A 26,036-nucleotide genomic window follows, 5' to 3' on the forward strand; every position below is an offset into this window, starting at 1 on the left:
TCTACTGTACCAGCCTGGGAGAGGAGCAAAAAGCCATCTTAAACATAAAAGCCCTGTCCTAGAGAAAGAAGAAAGGGAGGCAGAGAAAAGGCAAATGAGAACTTTGATTTTGACCTTCATAACTTTCATATTCCGTTTTTAAATTTAAAAAACATTATTTTGGTTGGGCAATAAGGGTTAAGTGACTTGCCCAAGGTGACATAGCTAGTAAGTGTCAAGTGTCTGAGGCTGGATTTGAACTCAGGTACTCCTGAATCTAGGGCCAGTGCTCTATCCACTGAGCCACGTAGCTGCCCCCTCCATATTCCTTTATGCTACTTTCTATATTAACTAATTTCACTCCTCCAGCCTTTGCACTGTTGACATTTCTGTTCTATTGGAGGCTAGTCCTTCAGGTAGAACAAGAGCACTGGTCTTGGACTACCTTTTGCAATCAAAAATAAAAAAAACACACAAAAAAATTTAACCCATATCTTCAGTTTGTGTTTTACTCCTGAATTTCTCTTAACTACATTTCATAGGATATAGGGTTTTAAAGAATCTTCGAAATTATCTAGTTTAGCCCATTCGATTTGCGAACTCTCTAAGGATATGGTAACCCAAATGGTCTCAACTACTGTTGTAAATGATTTGTTGTCCTTGGATAAGAGACACCTGCAGCTTTGTCTGAATGTGACTTCAAACTTACGGTCTTAAATCAAATAGGCTTATTTAATGGGATTCTAAAATTTGGTCACCTTCTTCCTCTTCCTTCCTGACCTTGAATGGGGAATGTTTTCTCATTCCCATAACAAACCCTGCCAGAATGGCAAATATTCTTCCAGGAATTCTCCTTTTTCTCTTGGTTATTCTCCCTTTCTCTACCCCTCCTCCTGTGAAAAGAGTTACTTCTCTACCCTAAGCTGCTGTACTGTGCTGCTGACTGGTTAAGTACCTTAAGCCAGCCTGAAAAATTCTAATAGCCATTCATATCTGTACCCCAGGAAGCAGTCTTCCTTAGTGTGCTCAAAAATCTCTTTTGAGTTTGGCCACTTAAATCATTTTAGATGCAGCTGGTTGGTGAGATTCTCCCTGAGTTCTCCAGGAACTCAAACTGAGAAATTCTCCAACAAAGACAGGGAAACTGAGGCCCAGGGAGGTGAAAAAAACTTTTATGCCCTTTGACTCCAAATCCATGGTTAATTTTCATTATACCAACCTGCCTTCTCTATTCATACCTCCCTATCCTTTAGCTTAACATACCAGAACAAGGCTTTTCAGACTTTTTGAAGGAAACCTCTATTATTAGCAAGGAGGGAAAGCTATAGAATCTTCATCATGACTTATATTTTTAATAAGGAATTAGATTGTAGTTACACCCTACTCATGCTTCCCTAACCAATGTAGTTTCTTTTCTTTTCTTTTTTTTTTGGTGAGGCAATTGGGGTTAAGTGACTTGCCCAGGGTCACACAGCTAATAAGTGTCAAGTGTCTGAGACCGGATTTGAACTCAGGTCCTCCTGAATCCAGGGCTGGTGCTCTATCCACTGCGCCACCTAGCTGCCCCACCAATGTAGTTTCCAAATAAATACATCATAACTAAATCCTGTGGTCAAGTCATGAAACTCCACTATAGCAGCAGTAAACTAATCATCCATCTATAAAATAGTTCCTGTGAAACTACTACCCCCTGTAATGTCATTTCCTCTAACACTGTATCTTTGTAGAACCAATTAACACCATTAGATGGGGGTATCCTTCTATGTAGGATGTCTCCAAACTCTTATTGTAGTAATAAGCTGTTTGTTTGTTTTTTAATTTTAAACTGCAATGACTTTTGCAACACTGGTAAATGATAAGGCAATAAAATGTATAGGTTTATACTCAATGAGTTATGCAGAATAAATAACAGTACTAGTGGCAGAAGTTACAAATATTGGAGAAGCAATGTGATATGGAAAAAAAAACAATGGATTGGATCAGAAGACATGAATTAAAATGTCATTTCTACCACAACCTCAACTGTCTTATATGTAAATGGGAGATAATACTCCCTGCCTCACAGGTCTGTTCCAAGGAAACATCTTTGGAAACCTTAAGAAACTATATATAGATGAGCTACTGTTATTGAGTTTGTGAACACTGTTATTAAAGCTGGTCCCTTGCCTAATATACATGTATACATGTGTGTAAATGTGTATGTTTATAACTCAGTTCACAATAAAACAAATGATTTTTTCCTCCACTAAGAAGTGTCAGTTTTTATACCACCTGCTCTTTTGATTACACTTGAGAAGAAACCATCACAACAAGGCGATGGTGACTGTAGGGTACCCAGGTGGTACAGTGGACAGTGTTAGAGAAAATCTGAGTTCAAATCCTGCCTCAGACACTTACTTACTGGCTATGTGATGCTAGCTAGGCAAGCCACTTAGCCTTTTTTTGCCTCAGAATCTTTATGGTAAATAGGGATGATAATAATAGCACCTATCTCCTAAGGTCATCGTGAAGATCAAATGAGATAACAGGTAAAGTGTTTTGCAAACCCTAAAGTACTATGTAAATATTAGCTATTTCCATTGTTGTTGATAATAATAATTTGGAAATAGAAGGAAAAGAAATGTGATTTAGCAGTAACAACCTCACATAAACTTACGGGAAGTTCAAAAAGATACTTGAAACCACTTGTGAAATAAATGTCACGTGGAATCCCAGCAAACTTCCCGGGATCCAGCATTCCAGGACATGAAATCTTAACTAACTATGGCAAAGGTCAACAAAATACTCACGCAGTTTTGCCCTCACTGTCATGCTTCGTGGCGCTGGCACCCTTCTTGCCCAGCAGGGAGGCCACCTTCTCCACATCTCCATTCTCCACGGCCTGCAACAGTCGATCATCATTCTTATTCCACTCATTGGTCTGAAACAAGAAAAAGAAGATGGAATAAATGAATAGGCAAGACCACTGGTCACTCAGGGCTGGATAGGTAAATCTTTCCTACATCTTCCCATCAGTTTTCCTAAGCCCAGATAAAAAGTTTCTGCAAATATATCTTTAAACTTTAAAACTTTAAACTTTAAATATACTTTCCCCTTCCCCATTCAGAAAAGAGAGCCGTGTCCTAAACAGAAAGAGCGCACATGTGTCACTTGAACAGACACCACAAAATTCCACATCAAAGCCACTTCTTTCAATCTGTGCCTGTCTGGTGCCCCCCAGATGACAGTTTACATATTAGCTCAATTCTAGCCAACGTTTGGGGCTGCTCCTGGAGATGAGCCTTTATCCTGGCGTCCAAGGTTCACCTGATGTGAACATAGTGCAGACACAAATCTATTTAACACCCCCACCCCACCCCCAGGTTATGTGAGATTGAAGAGACACAATTGCTTCTTCTGTTTCTATCCTGCCACATTTTCTGGCCTTTATTTACCAACCCCTATGTTGTGATTTGCATACTGATTGATTCTAGGAGGTTGGATCAACAAAGCACTGCAGGCACAGGCAACTCAGAGCAGCATCCCAAGTACCCCTTTCCTAGTAAGTCACCACAACACATTCCCATGTACAGATAGTGTCTCCTCCCTCCCCCTTCCCCCAATTCCAAGTATATTCTATTAGAGTCCCTTCTCACCAGCCAACTCACCAGAGACAATCCTAGTAAACGCTGAAGGTACGGCATGGTTGGCGGTCAACACATTCAGGTTTCAGAACCTGCAGCAAATAACTAGACGTGGGAGGGACTTAAACCCAACAACCAACAGGATGGGAGCGGGTGGGCCAGGGCTTGATTTATAACCAGCTCTCACTTGTCTTTGTTTTTGGACACAGCAGCTGATAATGAAAGCATGGAAAGTAGCTGCTGCTGCTGCCCAAAATAGGCCAGTCCCTGAAGAAGCAAGGTCTCCAGATGTCCAAGAACTTGGCTGAGAAGAGAGATCCTAAATGAAACCTTTCCAATTGGGGGGGAGTTACTCACTGGCTTGTGTTACATTTGGAAAATACCAGGTTTTCTAGGTCTACACAATCTGGAAATTACATTGAAATAAATTTCTATTCTTCCAGACACCATCACACATCTTAAAGGTTCCCAAACTTGCTGTCACAGCAAAGAGTTCTGGTCAATAAAAGCCTCATTTGTTTGCAACTCAATATTATCATCTACATGCAGGGTTAGGCTGCATTCCCAGAGAACTTACCCAAATAGATAATAAATGTATGAAACAAGTTACTAATTGTGTACTCTGTGTCAGGCAAGGTGATAAACACTGAGGATCTAAACTAAAAATAAGGGGGCAGCTAGGTGGTGCAGGGCAGCTAGATAGTGCAGTGGATAAAGCACCGGCCCTAGATTGAGGAGGACCTGAGTTCAAATCCGGTCTCAGACACTTGACACTTAATAGTTTGTGACCCTGGGCCAAGTCACTTAACCCTCATTGCCTCCCCACCCCCCAAAAAGGACAGTTCTTGCCCTCAAGAAGCTTACATTCTAATGGGGGAAACAACATACAAAGGGAACTGGTGGCCAGGGAAGGAATTGTGGTCTGGAAAATCACAAGGATGGAGAGTAGACCAAAAGGTAAATCAATTGACATGGCCTTTCTAGGAGTAATGGCAATGTTGACCATAAGCCATTTTCCTCCATAGGGAAAGGTCAAAAGCTATGAACAAAAATCTCTCAGAGGATCCAGACTCCGAGCCCAAGTAGATTTAACAGATTTTTGAATCTTAGAAAGAATCCAATAAATGCGACCGTCCCTACCTCCCCCATAATTTTAATAGATGAAGAAAAGGAGACTGATTATCAAGTGATTTGTCTAAGGTCAAATTAAGTCTCCAGAGTTGGTCTAGTGTTCTGATTGTACTCAAGATTTCCTGTGCTTAAACTGTACTCCCTTTTCCTGCTTAATGTACAGTATTCTTGCCCATGTTTTACAGCTCAAATACCACCTTCTTCATGAAGTCATTCCTGACCAGCCCACAAAGTATCCTAGATGATGACAATCTCACACTTCTGTTTTGAATGCATTTATCATGTAATACTGTACATCATCTTTATCTGTGTCACTCACCCCAGCTGCAAACTCCATGAGAGCAGCGACCTACCAAGTATTATCTAAACTTAGTATTCTTCACTCCCCACCTGGAAACCCCCAGTAGTGTATGGCACATAGCAGGTAAGTATTAAAATCCTTCCTGTTGGTGTGAAAGTCACTTAGGATCTTTTCCTGATCTGAGATAACCAAGCTAAACTAGTGTGAGGAGATCAAAAGGAGAAGCAACAGGAAAAAAAAAGGGTTACTTATACCCATTTAGGAAATAGCTTGTGGAGTGATTCTCTTCTTTATACTAGACTGCAATCACTGGCAGCAAAATGCCCCCAACCTGTGCAGTGGATAACATCTTTTTCAGGCCATCAGCAGCTAAATCCCCTATAAGTGTCTCTTGAAAGAGCTTGAGACAATCTAATTGGAGTAATTCATGCAAGGTGAACACACCAGTTGCTTGCTATGTATATCTGCAGCCTGGAAAAGTAGGTGTTTCTTGGTTTTCTTGTGAATATTACTCCTCTAGTATGCAGAGGTTCTGGGGCTGGGCCAGGTCTCTTACTTCTACATGTGGAAGATACTCAAGTTTCGGAGCTTCCAGGAAGAATTCCTTTTCAGTAGAGCCACTGACCATCTCAGGTCAAAAGTAACTATTTTATCTATAGAGAATTCCATTTATCTACAAATGGGACACTATCATCTCATCTAAATGATCAATGAGCCTTCTTCCAGGCCAATAGCACAGCAAGTACTGTAGCCTGCAGTACCAGAAGGTATTAATGGAAAAGGAAACCTCGTATTTCCTCTGTTTATTGATGAGTACCAACAAGAACATATTGCTGCACACTTGTCCTAGACTAAATTTCACAAGTAAATTTGCCTAATAAACAAAAATATATCTAGAGACATCTTTTAAAATCAGTGAATTCCTACTGACTTTGCCTCAAAAGGAAACGTACCCATTGTCTTTTAGGATTTCCTTGTCCCAAGACATCTAGTGTGGAGATCAAAATGGTGGATGAGCTACACAAAACACTTATTTAGGAAACAGCCTTTGGAGTCATTCTTTTGTTCAATAATCATTTATTTTACATCCATTTAGGAAGTAGCCTGCAGAGAGACCAGTCATTCTTTCATTCAACAAGAATTTATTCTAACACCAACTGTGTTGCTGACACAGAGGATATAAAATGAAATTGTTCCTGCTCTCAAGGTGCTTGCATTCCATGGTGGTGGCGGGGACGGATACAATGTGTACACATATAAATACAAAATAGGCACAAAGTAATTTTGGGGGGAAAAGGAGATAATACTATCAACCACGGAAATCAGGAAAGTCCTTATGGATTATTAAGGCCTGGTCCCTCCATTTGGGGTAGAAGCTGACCACTGGGGAACATAGATTTTCCTACAATCAGTAACATGGGGAGACCTTCAGAAGTTCAACTTGCACAGCAAATACTATTATATAGCAAATAGCAAGAAATAGTAAAATTGGTACTTGCTAGTAAAGAAATGGACTCATTTTTATTTTGGAAAACATGATTCATGAAAAATGAAAAGAAGTCAATTCCTTTACTAGCAAGTGAATATTCATTTACTATTTCTTGCTTTATGCATTCCTTCAAATAAAAACTCTCTTGTATATAACTTTAAAGTTTGCAAAACTGTAGCCAAATAAATACTAAGCCTCTCTCTTTTGTTTGAATTTTGTCCAATACACCTGCCAGAATCTAGCTTCTTCCCAAGATAAAGCTAGAAAAACCAGGTCATCCATGAAATGTATTGGCATGTATAAATGCATCTACATGTGTACATACATGCAAACAACTGAACTGGCATGTGGAACTGAGCAGAAGAAGCAGAAGCTGGAGAAGAAAGAAAGACAACTCTATCCATGCTGGGAAGATGTCTGGGTATCACTTATGTTACCTGGGGGAGAGAGAACAGGACAAAGTGAACAAAGGAGGGAGGAAAAATGCAGTCTAGGAAGGGAAGTACTGTAAGCAGTCCGGGAGAGGAGGAAACAGTCGACGGTGCTTCAGCAGCTAAGTTTCACTTGTGGAATTCTCGCAGGGACTCAAAGGGGTATTATGATAAAAAAATCTGGGATAAAGAGAAACTGAGGATTGGGGTGGCTAGGTGGCGCAGTGGATAGAGCACCGGCCCTGGAGTCAGGAGTACCTCGGTTCAAATCCGACCTCAGACACTTAACACTTACTAGCTGTGTGACCCTGGGCTAGTCACTTAACCCCAATTGCCTCACCAAAAAAAAAGAGAGAAACTGAGGCACAGAGTTCCAACTATGATCGATTTATTAGCAAGGCTAGCAATTGCCAATAAAAGGGATCTAAGACAAAGGGGGAAAGAGGACCCCAGTAATAAGTCTAATGTAGGAAACCTGAGTATGAACAGCTGGCTTTCCAAGAGGTGGTACTGTTACCCACACAGCCACTATTAGGGCTAAGGGTCAGCTGATGCTTACATAGCACTATTCTCTGGTCATGAGCCAGGGAGCTGTTTATACTAATAATAAGCTTTGGAATTTACAACTGGCCATTTCACATCCCTTTCAAAATCACAGCTTGGAGGGTACCATCTTCCTCATTCCCTGAGACAGACCATGGAGATTTTCATACCTCTTCCATTCTTGTCAGTCAATATCCATTTACTAAGGACCTAACTGATGTCAAACATGATGCTAAGCACAAGGAATACAAATATGAAAAAAGAAAGCCAGTCCCTGCCTTCAAGGAGTTTACTTGCTAATGAGGAAGTCAACACACAAAAGTAATTGAAATAGGTGGGTGTAGGGGGGGCAGCTAGGTGGCGCAGTGGATAGAGCACCAGCCCTGGAATCAGGAGTACCTGAGTTCAAATCGGGACTAAGACACATAACACTTACTAGCTGTGTGACCCTGGGCAAATCACTTAACCCCAATTGCCTCACTAAAAAAAAAACCAAAAAAAAACGCCAAAAAACCCAAAACCAAAACCAAACAAAACAAAACCAAAAAATAGGTTGGTGTGGGGAGAAAAGATACTAGGTACCTGGGACATTATAGAGAGAGAAGTTCAGAGAAGTGTAGCTGAATGAGAAATGAAGAGTTAGTTGGCCTGATGGAGGTTCTGGGAGTCCATGAACTCTACCCTCTAATCGGAGGGGGACCATGGGACAAAGGATACTAATAGAGGTCTGAGTTCCAGAACTGAAGTGACCCAACACAAAGCTCCTCAAAGTCTTATCTGATACTCTCAGCACACACTAAAATCTCTTTATTCTCACAAACACAACAGCACTAGTCATCTGTGCCATGTAACCTAGCATTTGTTTGCACACAGTCCTATACTGCTCTCCAATTGTTTCATATGTGTTTGTTCTGTCTCCTTAGCTAGTCTACTGGCAACTAGAATACAGGAGCTGGGATTTCACTGAGTCACAGTGTGATCCAGGGTGCCTCTCTCCCCTCATCCCAAGTCAACTCTCTGGTCCTCATCTACAAAATGAAGGTGTTAAATTAGGCTCCTTCTAACTCTCACATTCTAAACTGTCACGGAAGTCTCCAACATAGGACCAAAGATTTAGAGGTAGAAGGTCATCTCATCCAAATCCCTCATTTGTATAGGTGAGCAAACTAAGACGGAGAGACTGATTTTCCCCAAAGTGACAAAGTCCAGATTAAAACTCAAGTCCTCTAATTCTAAATTCACTGTTCTTTTGTATCTAACTGGTTGCTTTCTGAACAATCAAGTATTTAATGAGTATGCTCCTGTCTGGCACTAAGAGCAAAAGAGGTACTGAACTATACTGTTCACCTGGTAAAGAGCTGTGTAAATGTTAGCTATAATAGTGCTGGGTGACTAGGTGGTATAGTGGATAGAGTTTGGAGTCAGGAAGATTCATCTTCATGAATTCAAATCTGGCCTCGGGCACTTATGAGCTGTGTGACCCTGGGCAAATCACTTAACCCTGTTTGCCTCAGTTTCCTCATCTGTCAGATGAGTTGGAGAAGGAAATGGCAAACCGCTCCAGTATCTTTGCCAAGAAAACCCCAAATGGCATCACGAAAGTTTGGACATGACCGAAACGAATAAACAATAGCATAATAGAGCTAGAAGGAATGTGCTTTGCCCACAAAGGGTTACAATCCATCCTATCTTTAGGTTTACATGGCAGACATTCAAGTATCTTTTCCCTACCTTCTACCAACCCTCACTGACAAAAGAGGAAACATGGTCAAGTAGAAAGAGACTTGGGACTGGTGTTCAAGAAGTCTAAACTCTAATCTCAGCTATGCCATCCACCTTTGGGTACACTGCCTCCCCTTAGGGACTCATTTTCCTCAGCTATAAAATAAGAAAATTGGACTGGAAGATCTCTAAGACCCCTAGTGACACTAACATTTTAGGACTCTGACTTTGAGTGACTGGGAATTCCGTGAATGTAGCCATGGTAGCTGGTCTCTGGAAGATTACAATTTACAACTGGAGATCCATTACCCTTTAAGGAGAAGATAACACCGGAACCCCAAATTCAAATTACTCAATTTTCTGTCCTAATACCTAAATCATAATAAGCCACTGGTAAGGGAAAAAAAAAAGCTTTAGAAGCACTTGAAGGGTCTTAAGAGAAACAATTCTTAAAACAATCACTTTACTAATAAGCACGGCTCCCTTTTCAGGGAACTGTTTAAGAACATATTAGATTGCATTTACAAATTTAGGAGGCCATATGCTACGTTCCAGAACCATGTGTAATGCCTTAGCTATGAAGAGGAAATCAACATGTGAGCCTCGCAGGCCTTGCCCTGCAATCTGGCCTTGGAGCATTGTGGACAAGAGACCAAATGTGAGGCTTTCCGTCACTCCTCCAGGACTTCTCATTATAGCTAACATTTTTATAGCTCTCTAGTTATTAGTTATGTTAGCAACTGAGCACTAATCTAAGTCTTTCTTTGATCCTAGTTACCTCGATATAACTTTAACCACACCCCTTTTTGCTTTCCTTAACTTTCTTCCCAAGGTTTTAATTTATTCTGAATTTGAGCACATACTATCCTTATTCTTGCCACACTGCAATCATTTCCCTTACCTGTCCTTACTTCCATTGTAAGAACATGAAAAACACTTACTGTCTTAATGGTTTCCCCTACTGAAGACTGGGCCCTCTCAAGAGACTTGTCTTCCCAACATCTGGGGCAACAGACAAAATAAAAACCTTTATAAAGATCACAGGAGGGGCAGCTAGATGGCGCAGTGGATAGAGCACCGGCCCTGAATTCAGGAGTACCTGAGTTCAAATCCGGCCTCAGACACTTAACACTTACTAGCTGTGTGACCCTGGACAAGTCACTTAACCCCAACTGCCCCCCCCCCAAATCACAGGAGCACTGAGACTGTCCACAGCCAGCCCTTCAAACAGCCAGAGTCCCAATTGCCTTCTGTGACTAAGTTCTGATCACTTGGGCACAGAAAAACAAGATTTTTTCTTTCCTTCTCTTGGCAACAAACTTGTCAACATGTCTGTGTTATGAAACCCTAAACCTAACCTATCAGATTGGAGAGAATATACTGATGAGAGTTAAGGGAAAGAGCTATTTTAACTTTCTTTAAGAAAGATGCTGGGGGCAGCTAGATGGTGTAGTGGATAGAGCACCGGCCCTGGAGTCAGGAGTACCTGAGTTCAAATCCGGCCTCAGACACTTAACACTTACTAGCTGTATGACCCTGGGTAAGTCACTTAACCCCAATTGCCTCACTAAAAAACAAACAAACAAACAAACAAAAGATGCTGAGGCTTTTGTCTTTAATTGCAGTGGCCCAGTTCTGCTGATTCAAACTCAAAGAACAGCTATGGTTATACTAGAGACTCTCATTCTTGGGAAAGAATTCCTTTCCTGCTCCCTCCTAAGTAAAAATCAGCAAGGTTGCGATGAAAGACCCATGTGGTCCAAATAAATAAATAAAGGAAGGAAGGAAGAGCATTGAAATTTAAAGAAAGAGAAAAAGAATAAAGTGACCTTGTGAGCCAGAAAGAATGACATTTCAAAATCCATTGTACTTTGGGGGGCATCTACTGTGGTGGCATTAAGGAAGACAGATACAAAAAAGGAGAGGACTCAATCTCTGCCCTCAAAGAGTTTACAAGGTACTTGGAAAAAAGGTGGCAAAGCCCAACGCTGGTGCACTGCTAGGCAATACCAAGGTCTGCAGGGTGACATGCAGGATATGGACGGGTGCTGCATGTCCTACTGATACCCCACGCTGTTAAGGGATCCCCTCCCAGTTATCTGACGCTGTCCAGTTTTTGCATTTCCTCTTGCTTCGTAATTTCCTTCCCTCTGTTTTGTGAACATTTGGAGGGCAAGGCCTTCTCTTACTCCAGTGGGACAGCTTTCAATGGTGATCTGTCCTCTGGCCAAGTAGTCCTCTCTCCTACTAAATCTCTTTTTATTTTACAAACAAACAAACAAGAAACAATGTACTTGGAACGATAGGTAATACACAGGAAAAGATAGCCAACAATACAAAGCAGCACACATTTAGGTCCCAAATGAACAATAGACTAAGTATAAGGGAGTCCAGAGGAGAAAGTGATTCAGAGGGAGGGTAAAAATGGATAAAGAAAAAAATAGATAGAATCACTCAAACATCATTGAATCCATGAGACAATAAATGATAGCAGAAAAATATTTTTTAAAAAGTATAAAGAGAGCTATATCAGTAGTCTCAGAGAGTTAAGAAGCCTCACCTTTTATGGTATGTGTGTCATGGACTCCTTTGGCAGAATGGTGAAGCATACAGACCCATTCTAAGAATAATCTTTGATGGGGTAAGCTAGGTAGCGCAGTGGATAAAGCACTGGCCCTGGATTCAGGAGGACCTGAGTTCAAATCTGGCCTCAGACACTTGCTAGCTGTGTGACCTTGGGCAAGTCACTTAACCCTCACTGCCCCACAAAAGGAAAAAAAAAAAGAATAATCTTTGTTGCTTACATTCAAAATTGAGAGAAATGCTCAATTTCAGCAAGATGTCAGTGAAAATAAGGATATAATTTTTTCCTCTCTTCAAATTCATGGAGTGCTAACTTGCTTTTTGGAAGGAAAGCTCCCTGAAGCCAGAGATGGTGACATTTTTGTCTTTGTCTTCACAATGCCTAGCAGTGTCTAGCATCCAGGAAGCATTTAATTAATGCTTGCTGATTATCACAATAATCGAGGCAAAACGGGTGTGATGGCACAAGCTTGGAGCCTATAATCCATCCTTCCCAGGAGGCTGAGGCTGGTGGGTCATTTGAGCTCTGGCGTTCTTAGATGTAGAAGGCTAAGCCCATTGCATGTTTCTGTTACAGTCCAACACCAATATGGTGACCCCCAACCCTCTCCAGTAGTGGAGGGTACCAGGCTGCCTAAGGAGAGGCAAACTGGCCAAGGTTGGAAAATGGAGCAGGTCAAAGTTCCCATGCTGATGGGAAGTAGAATTCACCCCATGAGGAGAAACACTGCTCCTCGAACTGGGTGACAAAATAACAAACCACCACAACAAAAGCAGTCCAGGCAAAAGGTAAAGATTTCAACTACAGAAGATGATTGATGCAAGAGAAAGGAGGGAGAAATATCCCTGGAGGTGGAACTTGCAGGCTTGGTGATGGATTGAAAGAAGGTGAGGGAATGGCAAGGAGAACTGATGACTTGAGATTATGAGCTAGGATGACTGGAAAAATGTTGGTGTCGTCATTACAAAGTGGAATTTTGAAGGACAGGTGGGAAGTGCCATTGGTTTTTGTTTTCAAATCAAGTTCAGATGGGAACTTTTTTTTTTGAAAGCAAAGGACAATAATACAGGTTTTGTTTATGACAAGGTTTAGTTACTACTTAGGCTCGTTCTTGATAATTTCCTCTAAAGTGACAGTCTCATATTCCACCCACACATTATTACAAACAGATTACTAACACATGCCATGTTATAATGTCCTAGCTTATTCACTCTACATAATGCCTGCCTTGTTCACACAGAAGCCAGGCAGGTGTTTCTGATGTGTAAATAAACCTCGACAACAGCTTTCCTTACCCTCTTAATAGTCTAGACTGTGCCTACCAGTTGCTACTGATAGAATTCAGTTGATCCAGTCAATGCTCCATTCTGCACTGTGTACACAGGACAGGAGCTCAGGTACCCCATCAAGAACTCAGTATATCAAAGCCCAGCTGTCCCTTTCTTCCTTCTTACTCTGAGAGGCACTGTTGATAAGAAATGAAGTTAAGCCTTTATTAAAGAAAATCAACTCAGTGTTCCCCAAAGCGTTTCATCTAAGTCCATAGTAATGCACAAGATCATTTGACGTGGGGTAGGTAGCAGAGTCCGTTCTTAGTGCTAAGTAAATATAAGATAGAGAACAGCCCTCTCAGAAGACAAAAGGCTTACAGGAAAGGGGGAAAAAATTCCAAGATAGCAAGCCAGATGGAGAAATGAACTCTTGGATTTGGAGTCAGAAGAGGCAAATTTCTCTAGTATCTTTGCCAAGAAAACCCCAAATGAGCTCATGAAGAATCAGGCATGACTGAAGAAACAACTGAGCAACAACAACACACTTTTTTTTTTTTGATGGAGCAATGAGGGTTAAGTGACTTGCCCAGGGTCACACAGCTAGTAAGTAAGTGTCAAGTGTCTGAGGCTGCATTTGAACTCAGGTCTTCCTGAATCCAGGGCCGGTGCTTTATCCATTGGGTCACCTAGCTGCCCCAACACACTTTTAAAAAGGAATTCAGGGGGCAGCTAGATGGTGCAGTGGCCCTGGCAAGTCACTTAGCCCCAATTGCCTCACTTAAAAAAAAAAAAAAGGAATTCAGCATATGCTCTTTCTGAATAGCCCACTAGTCCAGTACATTTAAAGCAAGACTTGGTTAATGAAACTGAGTTACCACCAATTTGAAAGAAATCTACTTGGTGCACAAAATGAGGTACACTTGTGACTTAAGCATGTTATATCTAAAACATGGATTTATTGGCCAAATTCTCATCACACAGATAGAACATTCCGAGACATGTCTGGCTATAATTCAAGCACATGCCAAAAGTATTCTAGGCATGCATCTGAGCATAACATCCAGCCCCAATTCCTACATTTTTCTCAGACTCAAAGTGGTATAGTATAGATTTCATATGGAGTAGGTGGCTGGGCACAGTTAAAATAACTCTCTCGCACAAGTTCTGCCTAAATAGAAAATAAGACCAACTAAACATTCAGAGGTATGGCAGGATTTCAAGCACAGAGGCCTCAGGAGAATAAAGCAGCCTCAGCAACATGTCGGGACTTTAGGGTTGGAGGCAGGCCCCTTAGAGATCAACTAATCTAACCCCTCTCATTTTATAGGGAATGAAACTGAGGCTCAATATGGAAGCGTGACTTGGCCAGACTTGGCCAAACAGTAAATAGCAAGCTTTAGCTGGGACTGGAACTCAAGCCTTCCAATTCAAATCTAGTGCTCTTTCCATACCCCCATGCCTTTACAGCACAAAAATCTGTTTAAGATTTGTTGCACATTTCCTATTCTTTGATGTGGACTCTACTAGCTCAGGAGATGAGGGCACAGTGCTAATGAGGCCAAGGATTCATGCCTGGTTGGGAAAGGAACTTCCTCGAAGTGCAAATTCTTGCATCGCTATAGACTGCCTAACCCACAGCAGCTGCTGGAGGGACAGATGAAAGTCTGGAAAGAAAGAGGGGGCACAGGTCAGCGAAAGCTGCCATGATAGCTGGAAAAAGTTTGATACATGGGCCCCCACAGACTGTACGTACATCAGTATCATCATCTTTCTGCATGGATACAGGCCATGTATTTCCCATTCATTAACATAAAACTCAGTGTCAACATGAGATAGATTACTATGTCTGCTTTAAGAAGCTACTTGCTGGGGCAGCTAGGTGGCACAGTGGATAAAGCACCGGCCCTGGATTCAGGAGGACCTGAGTTCAAACCCAGCCTCAGACACTTGACACATACTAGCTGTGTGACCCTGGGCAAGTCACTTAACCCCCACTGCCCCACAAAAACAAAACAAAAACAAAGAGGCTACTTGCTGCATGATTTTCTATTATTGTTGTTGTGGTGGTGGTGGTGGTGGTGGTGGTGGTTTGCTAAAATGGGAAAAATGCCAACTTCATGACTATCAGCACACCCAAAATACACCCACAATTAACATGTAACATCACTTTTGCTTGATTATGCACATTGGTTACAAGGGTTTTGTTTTTGTTTTCCAGTGGCAGGGAAGAGAGTGGGGGAAAGAAAAGAAATATTTGTTCACTGAGAAAAGGGCAGCAAGGTGGTGTTGGGCCTGGAATCAGGAAGACTCATCTTCCTGAGTTCAAAGACACTTACTAGCTGTGTGACCATGGGCAAGTGGCTTAACCCTTTTTGCTTCAGTTTCCTGTCATAAAATGAGCTGGAGAAGGAAATGGCAACCCACTGCAGTATCTTTGCCAAGAACACCCCAAATGGAGAAACGAAGAGCTGGACACACACTGAACAACAAATTGAGAAAAAATAAAATTAATTTAAAAACTTATACTCTGGGGGGGGGGGGGCGGGCAGCTAGATGGCACAGTGGTTAAAGCACCAGCCCTGGATTCAGGAGTACCTGAGTTCAAATCTGGCCTCAGACACTTAACACTTACCTAGCTGTGTGACCGTGGGCAAGTCACTTAACCCCCATTGCCCCGAAAAAAAACAAACAAACAAACAACTTATACCCTATCCTTACCGACTGACTGCTAATGCCTCAAACTCACCATGTACAAAAAATGAAAGCATCCTCTTCTCTACTTACTTGTTCCACCTGTCTTGCCCTACTAAATTAGCTCCCCCCTTCTGATTTTTCTATACACAGTACCCACCATCCTTTCTGCTACCCACGTTCAAAATATAAGCTCCCAAAATATAATCAGACATTCCTAAAACACAGACCTGGCCATGCCACTTTTCTTCTTCTTCTTCTTCTTCTTCTTCTTCTTCTTCTTCTTCTTCTTCTTGTTATTATTATTATGCCAAGCAATGAGATGTAAGTGACTTGCCCAAGATCACAAAGCTAGTAAGTGTCAAGTATCTGAGGCTGGATTTGATCTCTGGTCCTCCTGAATCCAAGGCCAGTGTTTATCCATTGTGCTACCTAGCTGCCCCCTTCTCCAATTTTCAATGGTTCTCTATTGCTTCTAGGATAAAATAGGAATCCCTCAGACTAGCATTTAATATCCTCTCTAATCTGGCACCAACTAGCTTTCTATCTTATTTCATACCATTCTCCTTCCTGTGCTATTCATTCTAGTCAAACTGACCAGCTAGCTTCTCATAAAATGAATATATGATCTCCCACTTTCAAGCCTTTTGCACAAGTGATCTCCCAAGTATAGAATACATTTATTCTTCACTTCACCATTCAGAAATCCCTAACTTCCTTTAAAGTGCAGTTCAGGCACTACCTCCTATACCTACATACCCTTCTCCTAGGTAATCTTGAGGGGAGGAAGGTATACTTCCGGATCACCTCCCTCCCTCAAAATTATTTAGTATATATTTCATGTTTATTTTGTACATGGCGTATCCCCCAAATAGCATGTAAGCTTCTTGAAGGTAAAGATTTTTTCCTCTATATCTTCTGATTCAGCATAGTACCTTGCACATAGAGGGATTTAATAAATGTTTGCTGATGTCAAAAGAGAACTTTTGGGAGAACATAATTGATTGCATTTGTGCTATACTGATGCTACTATATAAATATACAGAACATACTGAATACGGCACCTCCCTTCCCCCAATCACTCTACAGTTACAAAAGAAACTCATAATACTTTTAATAGTTCCAGGAATTCATCCAGTTCTCTTTATTCTATTTAATAAGGCATTTTAGTAGGAGCTTAACAATGCTAATTAACTGACAGATAAAGAAGAACCAGTCTTCTTTTCTATAAATGTCTGTGCCAAAGGCCTTTGTTAACAGTTTAAGCATCCTTTTCCTTTTGCTAAAAACATAGCTTTTCCACTCTTAACAGATCTTACCCCAAACTGCTTTGTTAGCCTGCTCACATACATCTTACCCAAACTCTAAGTCATGTAGCTTAGGAACAGAATCAATCAATCAATCAATCAATCAATCAATCAATCTCTCTCTCTCTCTCTCAATATATCAACACACACACACACACACACACACACATACACACACTCATATATTTATGTTTATCTATATCTACTCATAAGTGTAGGTGTGAAATGTATATTATATATGTATACAATATGCATATAGGTCATCTGTGGAATTGTAGGACACATGTCCATACCTGTTGATAATGTGGGTTACACTCGAATTGCTAAATAATCTGCAATATTCCTGTCTTTCTATAACCTTGTGCTGGCTTTTCCTGCAGTGGTTAGCAAGGACCCTGAAAATTCTTGGAACACTGAACTGAATTAAATCAGGACTAGAGAGTTAATCAATCTGTCACCATCTTCCACAATCTTTTTCATAATCCAAGCCATCCCTAGTCACCTAGTTCTGGTTCTGGTTCTCCTGACTTCTTACTTGGATCCTAACTGGTCTTCTTGTTTCCAGTCTCTCCCCCACTTTAAGTCTTCCATACATCACTCCAGAGTGATCTTCCAAAAGCACAGGTATAATTCCGTCATGCCACTCTTCAAAAACTTTCTAATGGATTCCAGTTTCCTACCAACTGCTAATATGAATATATGGATCACCTGGATTTGATCGAGATGCCGTATTATCCAAAAGTATTTTTATGAAACACTGGATTAATAGGAGTAAATGTCTTTCGACTCAAACTGAACCCAGATAGGTAGCAGATAAAAGACCCTACCTAGTGACTTCTTTTTCCCTCTGATAGTAAGTCCCTCTCTTATGGTAACATCTGTATCATACTATATTGAAACTGATAACACCCTGTAATCAGTGAACAAAAAACCATATATACCCTCAGAAATGGGGAGTCCCCAGAGCTTCACTCTTAGGCAGGGAGTCTCCACATGATCATATGTTATATATTTCTTCTTGGGACAAAATATTAAATTGTTATTATGTTTTTCCTATCCATTCTCTCATCTGGTTTCTGTGGGGGTACCTACTTCTGGTCAGAGCGGCAAAAATAGCCTTCTCTGATCTCAGGTGAACAAATTGTAGGATATATTATTGATGCTCTCTGAGCTGTTTATCTTGTAGGAGGATGGGTACAAAAACTGTATTAATATTCATCACAACTAAACTCAAAAACCCTATAAGCTAGTCAGTGTTCAAAGCTTTCCACTTCTGTTCCCAGTTTGCCTTTCAAGCTTCAGGTCCCATCATACTCCTATGGAAGCAGTCAAACTGGACCACCTCACCATATCCCAGAGTCATAATGTACCTTATCATATCTACTCCTTGGCTCATAAGTTTCCACCAGAAGACACCTCATCTCCCCAAATATAATCTTTGACCAAGTAAATCTTTTAAATTTGAACTCAAATGCCATCTTTCCATGAAGTTTCTGATTACCCACCAGCTGCCAGACTTGGAGTCAAAAATACAATCCTGCCTCAGACACTTACTAGCTGTGTGGACCCTGAAACAAGTCACTTAAACCGCTCTCAGTCTGTTTTCCCATTGGTAAAATGGGGATAATGCCAACCCCCCAACTCACAAGGTTGTTAAAAGGATCAAATGAAATAATATATGTAAAATGCTTTGTAACCTTAAAGCATTATACAAATGGCATTTATCATCGTCTTTTACTTCTCTAAACCCCTAACCCCTTCCATATCAATTAGCAATTACAAATTCAGCTTTAGAAAATAGTTATTTGCAAATGTCTTATTGCTCCAGATAGACTGTAAGCTTCTTGAGGGCAGACATTATATATTTTTTAAATTTCTGTACCTCCCCAAAGTAGAGTACTTTGTAACTAGCCTGGGTGAACAGTGAATGATCAGTCCAGTTTGACTTTGTTGTTGACTGAATAAATACTGTAAAAAAAAAATAACACTTTACAGAGAACCAGGATCCAACCACTTTAAAAAAAAAACTCTGCACTATGGTCAAATTTATAGTAATATCTTGAATATGTAGTGGATCATACCTGCCCTATACAATTTACCTTTATCCTATGCTCTTCTCCCTCTTAACCCCCCCCCCCCCCCCGCATCAAACCCTACACATTAGAAGAGACTGATTAAAGCCATCTTGTTCTTCATGATCATCATAATTCTTAGGAGCCAGTTTAAGAATTGCTGTAGCTAGAAGCCACAGCAATTTTATAGTCTGATGAGGTCTCAATGAATAATGTATCCTAATGGATTTTAAGGAACCAAGTGAGAAAACTAAATATTACAATGTGAGATTTGGTAGGCTGCCAGAATCATGCTAAATGATGTAAATTAGGATATGATATTCAAAGGAACACTAGAATATTTCTTTAAAATACTAAAGGCACCCACACTTGGCTCATACAAACTGAAAGGTTAGCACTTACTATTATATTCTGCAATCTTAGCAGATGTGATTCTATGCCTACTTTGTTCATGCTTTTGCCATTTGTTCAGTTCCAACTGTAACTTACATTAAAACATACATTTTTTAAAAATCCAAAGGAACAATGTCCATCCTCCTTAATCTAGAATTCAAAGCTATCCCAAATACTGTACCTATGAACTTACAAAGTTTCAGAACATACTCTCTGCAAATGTACTGCTCAACCAGACTATATCCTCTGGTTCCCTAAAGGGCCACATGCATTCTTGCCTCCATAGGCATTACCCATTTTATTTATCCACCTACTTCCCCCTCTTTTGTACCTACTTTATGGTTCCACTCTTCCATTAAGCCTCTCCAGACACATTGATCTCTATCTCTCTTCTAAACCTCACAAGTGTTACTGTCCATAAATGTTTGTGCCAAGTCAGTGGATTTCTGATTTGGGATTTAACCACTTATTGTGCTCTGGTATCTGGTAATTCTTAATATGACTATGTCATCCACGCAACTAGATTTTAAGTTCCTGGAGGGCAGAGACTGTCTCTTATATTTCTTTATATGCCCCACAATGCCAAGGAGAGCAGCATGCCACTTAAACACACCTCAAAATTGAAGTCTCCCTGCCTATTTTTTGAGTGGAGCTATTGGCATTTCAACTCATCATTCTTATGCTAAAGGTCTGTACATTCTGCAAAGTTTTAAAGTCCACTAAACCCAAAAAGTATATTTTCTTTAAGAAAAATGATAAATTTGGGGCAGCTAGGTGGCACAGTGGATAGAGCACTGGCCCTGGAGTCAGGAGTACCTGAGTTCAAGGCCGGTCTCAGACACTTAACACTTACTAGCTGTGCGAACCCTGGGCCAGTCGCTTAACCCCAATTGCCTCACTAAAAAAAAAAAAAAAAAAAAAAAAAAAAGATAAATTATATAGAGGGTAGTATTGTGATTTACATGACAAGTACCTCTTGTATAGTTTTTTCAGATCATTTGGACATTCTAAAACTATTTGTGGGCAAGAGAAACCATTGATCTATTTATAACATAATCCTTATAATTCTCAGAAAGGGCATATTTGTTTATGGCCTTTCTACCCTCCAATAATAACAGAACCAAAAAAACCCCAACATCCACCCAAGGGAAGAAAAAAATTCTTTCTTCCAAGAAATTATTTTTTGTCTGATGTCTAAAGGCACAAGCAATTTTTCAAGAGCACAAGATGAGGGCTATGCATTTCATTATCAGTCTGATCTTTCCCAAGCCGTCAGATGCACACATGTCCAACATCTGTAGCACAGACTGACCTCTTGCTCTAGAATACTTGTCAGCCCATAGAAGATATATAGCAACCAAGCAAAACCCAAGAGGGCTTAACTCTGCAATGAGAATTTCTTATGAAGTCATGGAGAAGCCAAAATGCAAGGCAAATGTCTAGATAGCCTGATAGGGAGAACCGTTGGAAAAGTCATTGACGTTTCCATATGCAAAACCTCATTCATTACCCTTTTAGAGCACACTTGGATTTCCCCCAAATGTTCTGTTTTAGAGTTTTATGATTCAGCCAGACGCCGATGTGACCAAACAACCACCAGAAAAGAAAAAAAAATTCCAATTAAGTGGGACTTGGGACTCAAATATGTAGCCTTGAGCAGAGTAGTTTTGACTCTCATCTAACAGAATTGTTAAGAATCTGTTTCCTTATACATAGTAAGACTTATGATCCATTTATTGCTAAAGTAATTAACATTTTAAAGGCACTGTTATGTTTGAAGAAAATATTGTAACTCCATTTTCACTATATAACCAGTAACTATGAAGAAACATTCACCTAACTTCAACAAGGAGACAAATGGGTTCTCAGTTTCTTTAAACAAATATAAAGGCAGTAAATTCTGATCCTGATTCTAATTTCAACTTTACCACCAAACCTCCAGGGGTTAGGTGCTGGAATAGTCAACTCACCAACAACTTGGTAGGGTACTTGACAGTGCCACTACTGGATGGTAGTAATGAAGATGGTGAGTTTAAATCCATCCTTAGACACTGTGACCCAGAACATATCACTTAACCTCTGTGTTCCTCAGGTTTTTTCATCTATAAAATGACTTGGCTTTCTTGATGGTCTTTAAAGTCCTTATAGCTGTAATCTCTTCTTGTATGATGTTCCTGTTTCTTTATTTCCTCCTATACAATATTAACTGCTAAAATATCTTTAATATTTTTCTTTGCTCTCCCTCTTTCCTTCTCTTTCATGAATCCCCTTCTAGAGTAGTCCGAGACTATTGCATATCATATCTAAACTCTTCAGTCTAGTATTAAAGGTTTTCATGAATTAGCCTCACCTACATTTTCTCAGTCTCACTACTAATTATTTGCCAATCCATTACCTTTACCTATTTCAGGGCATCGAGAAATTACATAAAAATCTTTAAGAATTTCCTTTCCTAGTCTGCCTTTCACAGTAAAATGAACTAATATCTTCCCCATATCATTAGCTTTGTATATTTTTAGACTGCTTCTGTTCAATGTATAATATAGTTTCAAATTCCACCTCTGAGGTTGCTAACTTATATCAACTTGGACAAATCTCCTTGGATCTCAGTTTCTTTAGCTAGGTAGCAAAGTGGCTAGAACTGTGGGGCCTGGAGTCAGGAAGACTCTCTTCCTGAGTTCAAATCTGGCCATGGACAAGTTACTTAGCCTTGTGAAATCTGTAAAATAAGCTAGAGAAGGAAATGGAGAACCACTCCAGTATCTCTGCCAAGAAAACCCCAAATGGATCACAAGAAGAGTCAGACACAACTACAACAGTCTGACCAACAACGACAAAAATAAGGTGGTTGAACCATTTGGCTTCTGAGTCCCTCAGATCTAAGTATACTGCAATCCTATGTATAATAGTGAACTTGATCAAGACATGCAATTCATTTACAACATTAAAAGGCCATGTCACTAACGACTTGCAAGAAATCAAGGACAACTTGGAAACTACTGTGCCAGAGTTGGTGATTGGCCTAATAAGTACTCATATCCTACATCGCTTTTTACAGAAACATCTGGCACAAAAATCAGATTTTTCAGGTGTTATAGGTGTCAATGTTCTTGACAAGTCACTGCCAGCTTATTGAAAAAGTCAGAAACTCTGTAAGGTATACAGTGATTCAGATGTACTTGGGGACATAACAGTTAGGTTGCTGGTCACTGGGTGTGTCAGTTCTTAGAGAACTAAGTTATGGAATTGAATCTCAGTAACTGAATAAAGAGACAACACATTAAAAAAAAAGAAAAGATAAAGGCAGAAACTAAATCGAGAAAGTTGGTAATTTCCTTTGAGATGAGACAACATGGGAGGTCAGGTCACAATCAAATGCCAGACCATGCTACGTCTACAAAGCATTGTAAATAATCCATTGCTGCCACAAGAAGATCTGCCCCAGATGTTGAAAGGGATTTAAAATTAGTCTGTAAGGATGTTGTGATATTTTCTGTTACTCTACAACATTTTGGTTTGCCGTTTCAGTCATCAAAACAGCTATTTCTTAGGCAAAATTTTCTTCAGGGTACACCTGACATTATGCTGCCACTAGGTGGCAATAGGTATCCTGGCCCGTTTCATACAGTCTGAACACAAGACAAGTTAAATAAGGACGCTGTTTTTGACTACCACTTTTATTCATTAAAAATATAACTTAGCACCGGCCCCTGGAGTCAGGAGTACCTGAGTTCAAATCCGGCCCTCAGACACTTAACACTTACTAGCTGTGTGACCCTGGGCAAGTCACTTAACCCCAACTGCCTCACTAAAAAAAAAAAATTATATATATATATATATATATAACTTATTCCAACAGCTAGATACTGAAAATGTTAGATGGTAAACGTAGATAACTGTTAAAAAGGGAGTGGTTCAAGAGCCATAATAATGATGAATTTGGTACCTTTCTCACTAATCCTTAACTATAAAATCCAAAATCATATATGAAAGCCTCTTAGATTGTTCCTCTTTAACTCATCTTAAATTTGATCCTGTGGATCAAAGCACATCCAATCTAACCTGTCTAATATACTACTTCTTCAAAAATCAGTCAACTCTCTCTGCTGCCAATATCCACAGCATACTCATTCATTTCCAGTCTTCCTTATAACCTTACTTCTTCTTGCCACACTTTTCAATCCAGTGACCCTGACCTTCTGGATGTTTCTATCTCTTGGCTCCAGGCATCTTCACTGACTGTCCTCCATGCCTGAAACGCTTCTCCTTCCTCTACTTACTGATTTCCCTGGCTTCCTTTAAGTCCTAACTAAAATTTCATTTTTTTACTGGAAGCCTTTCACCAATCCCTCTTAATCCTAATGCTTTCCCTGTTAAATATTTCCTATTTATCCTGTATATAGCTTGCTTTGTAATATATTTGTTTACATGTTGTGCTCCCCATTAGATTGTAAGCTCATTGAGGGCAAGAATTGTCTTTTGCCTTTTTGGGGGGGGGGCGGGGAGAAAAATTGTATCTCCAGTGCTTAGCACAAAGCCCAGCACAGAGCAGGCACTTCATAAATTCCTATCCTGAATCAAAGAGTCAAAAAACCTTGGTCCTGGAAAGAACCTTAGAAATCATCTAGCTGATAGATAGCCAAACTGAGGTCCCAAAATGTTCAGCAGCAGATGATCAAGAAACTTAGAAAATTAAATAAAAATTCCTTTGTATAACAGGACTAATACAGAAATATGTTTAATGTTATTATATATATATATTATATATATTATATATATATATATATGACCTATATCAGACTACCTGCTGTCTAGGGGAGGGGGGAGGGAGAAAAATTTGAAATTTGAAATCTTATCTAACACATGTTGAAAACTAAAATAAAATTTTTAAAAATTTAATTGAAAAGAAAAAGTCCTACCTTCATTAAGAAAAAAAAAAGAAACCAGTCATATTGAATAGCAGAGTTTTCTCACTACAATGAACAGTTCAGAGAGGTGGGCTATAAGAATTTAATTTGAACTTAGCACTGTTATGGACACTTCCCTTCCTCCCCCACTCCCAACCAATAAATTCAAAGAAGAGAGAATAGGCTTAACACTTGAAACCAGGGAACTCAACAAACTTAACTATATTTTGCTTTTCACCTTGTTTTTCAGACAATTAAACCGAATCTGCCTGTGTTTCCGAAACAAGACCAGTATGGAGACTACAGCCTCCTGACATAGCAATCCTACTTTTCTTCTCCCACACCTCCCTCTACACCCCCACCAAGGGCATCAAGGGAAACACTGCTAGGAAAGATGTTCTGGGGTAAGCTTCTCTGCTCTGAGGCCATTAATAGCTTGTTTCATGGATTAATTATCTTTGATATCCTCACAATGGTTTCAGATTTAAAAATAAAATAAACTGAATTTATGCATTAAAGTATCAAGCAATATCCCATTTTACAAATAAGGCACAGTGTCATGTAATTCCTTTGAAAGAATCTTCTTAGGAAATTTAAACCATTTTAATGTGGTAGATCTAGAGTTCCACCCTTTTTACACTGAATGCAAAATTATGCACATCAGAGGCAAAAGCCTCTTGGCTACCACTCTCACCAAAGAAGGCAGAAGCATCCTCCTGGGCAATGGTCCACTAATAACTTCTGGATGATTTTACAGTGAAAAGAGCATCATCTCTAGGCCAGAAATCTCAGCTTCCCTTGTAATAAAGTAGTCCTGTTTAATTGACGTTCTAGACCACAAACATCCTCAGCTTGCCCTTTTGGCCCATTCTGTCTTTGCTGGGAGGGTAAGGGAGGGAGGTGGGGTGGAGAGGCATTGTTCTTGTGCTCTCCTCCATGTCACTTCCTTTGGGGCTTCTACTCATCTTCTGCTAGGTCCCAGGGAAGAAAAAAAAAGTAGTGGCAGCAGCAGCCTTAAGACTCCACAGGCATTCCCAGGAAAAGCCGTCACAGGGAAGGTCAGATTAGTATAACAAGCTACTCTTGTTCTGTCTGGCCTCCTAGAGGGTCACAAGAGGTTTAAGGACTGGGCTCTAGTCACTCATTTATTTTTAATTTGGCCATTCATCATTTCAGTTATCTTCTATTTTGGAAGTGGAGAAACTTCAAAAAAAGCAAGCAGAATACCTAATATTTTCAATCCTGTTCCCTCAAAATAATGGTCAAAGGAGAGTTATGGTCAAGATTACAAGTATGCAGAGAAATAGCTTTTTATGGCTATTAGACATTTAGCTACTGGATAATTCTAAATAAAAGCAGTCTCTCTTGCCTCTTACTTTTTGACAGTAAGATGCAGACAAGTACTCCTTTACGGAAAAGTAAAGTTGAAAATGGATGGAAGCCAGTTCAAAGGAGCTGTATCAACTTACTCCATACATCCTGGAACAATATACTCCAAACCTCCTCCATGAACTGGAAGTAGCAGGGTCATTTTTTCAGGCAACATTTATGGAATCTGAATGATGGGCTCTTTAAAATAAAGGACTCATTTA

General features: G+C 40.1%; 1 protein-coding gene across 7 annotated transcripts in view; it reads right to left on the reverse strand.

Moving 5' to 3' along the window:
• RAI14 (retinoic acid induced 14) overlaps window positions 1-26,036 on the reverse strand; it is a 179,680-nt gene that overhangs the window by 61,593 nt on the left and 92,051 nt on the right. For 5 of the 7 annotated variants that reach the window (XM_043976112.1, XM_043976111.1, XM_043976109.1 and 2 more), the window contains exon 3: window positions 2,769-2,899. In XM_043976112.1, the coding sequence (XP_043832047.1) occupies window positions 2,769-2,899 (131 nt within the window). Of the gene's footprint in view, window positions 1-2,768; window positions 2,900-3,066; window positions 3,205-3,626; window positions 3,718-26,036 lie in introns of those variants that run through there. The other 2 variants (XM_043976108.1, XM_043976110.1) reach the window with 2 other exon arrangements.

This window comes from Dromiciops gliroides, chromosome 1, assembly GCF_019393635.1.
Source record: "Dromiciops gliroides isolate mDroGli1 chromosome 1, mDroGli1.pri, whole genome shotgun sequence".
NCBI classification, from domain to species: Eukaryota; Metazoa; Chordata; class Mammalia; order Microbiotheria; family Microbiotheriidae; genus Dromiciops; species Dromiciops gliroides.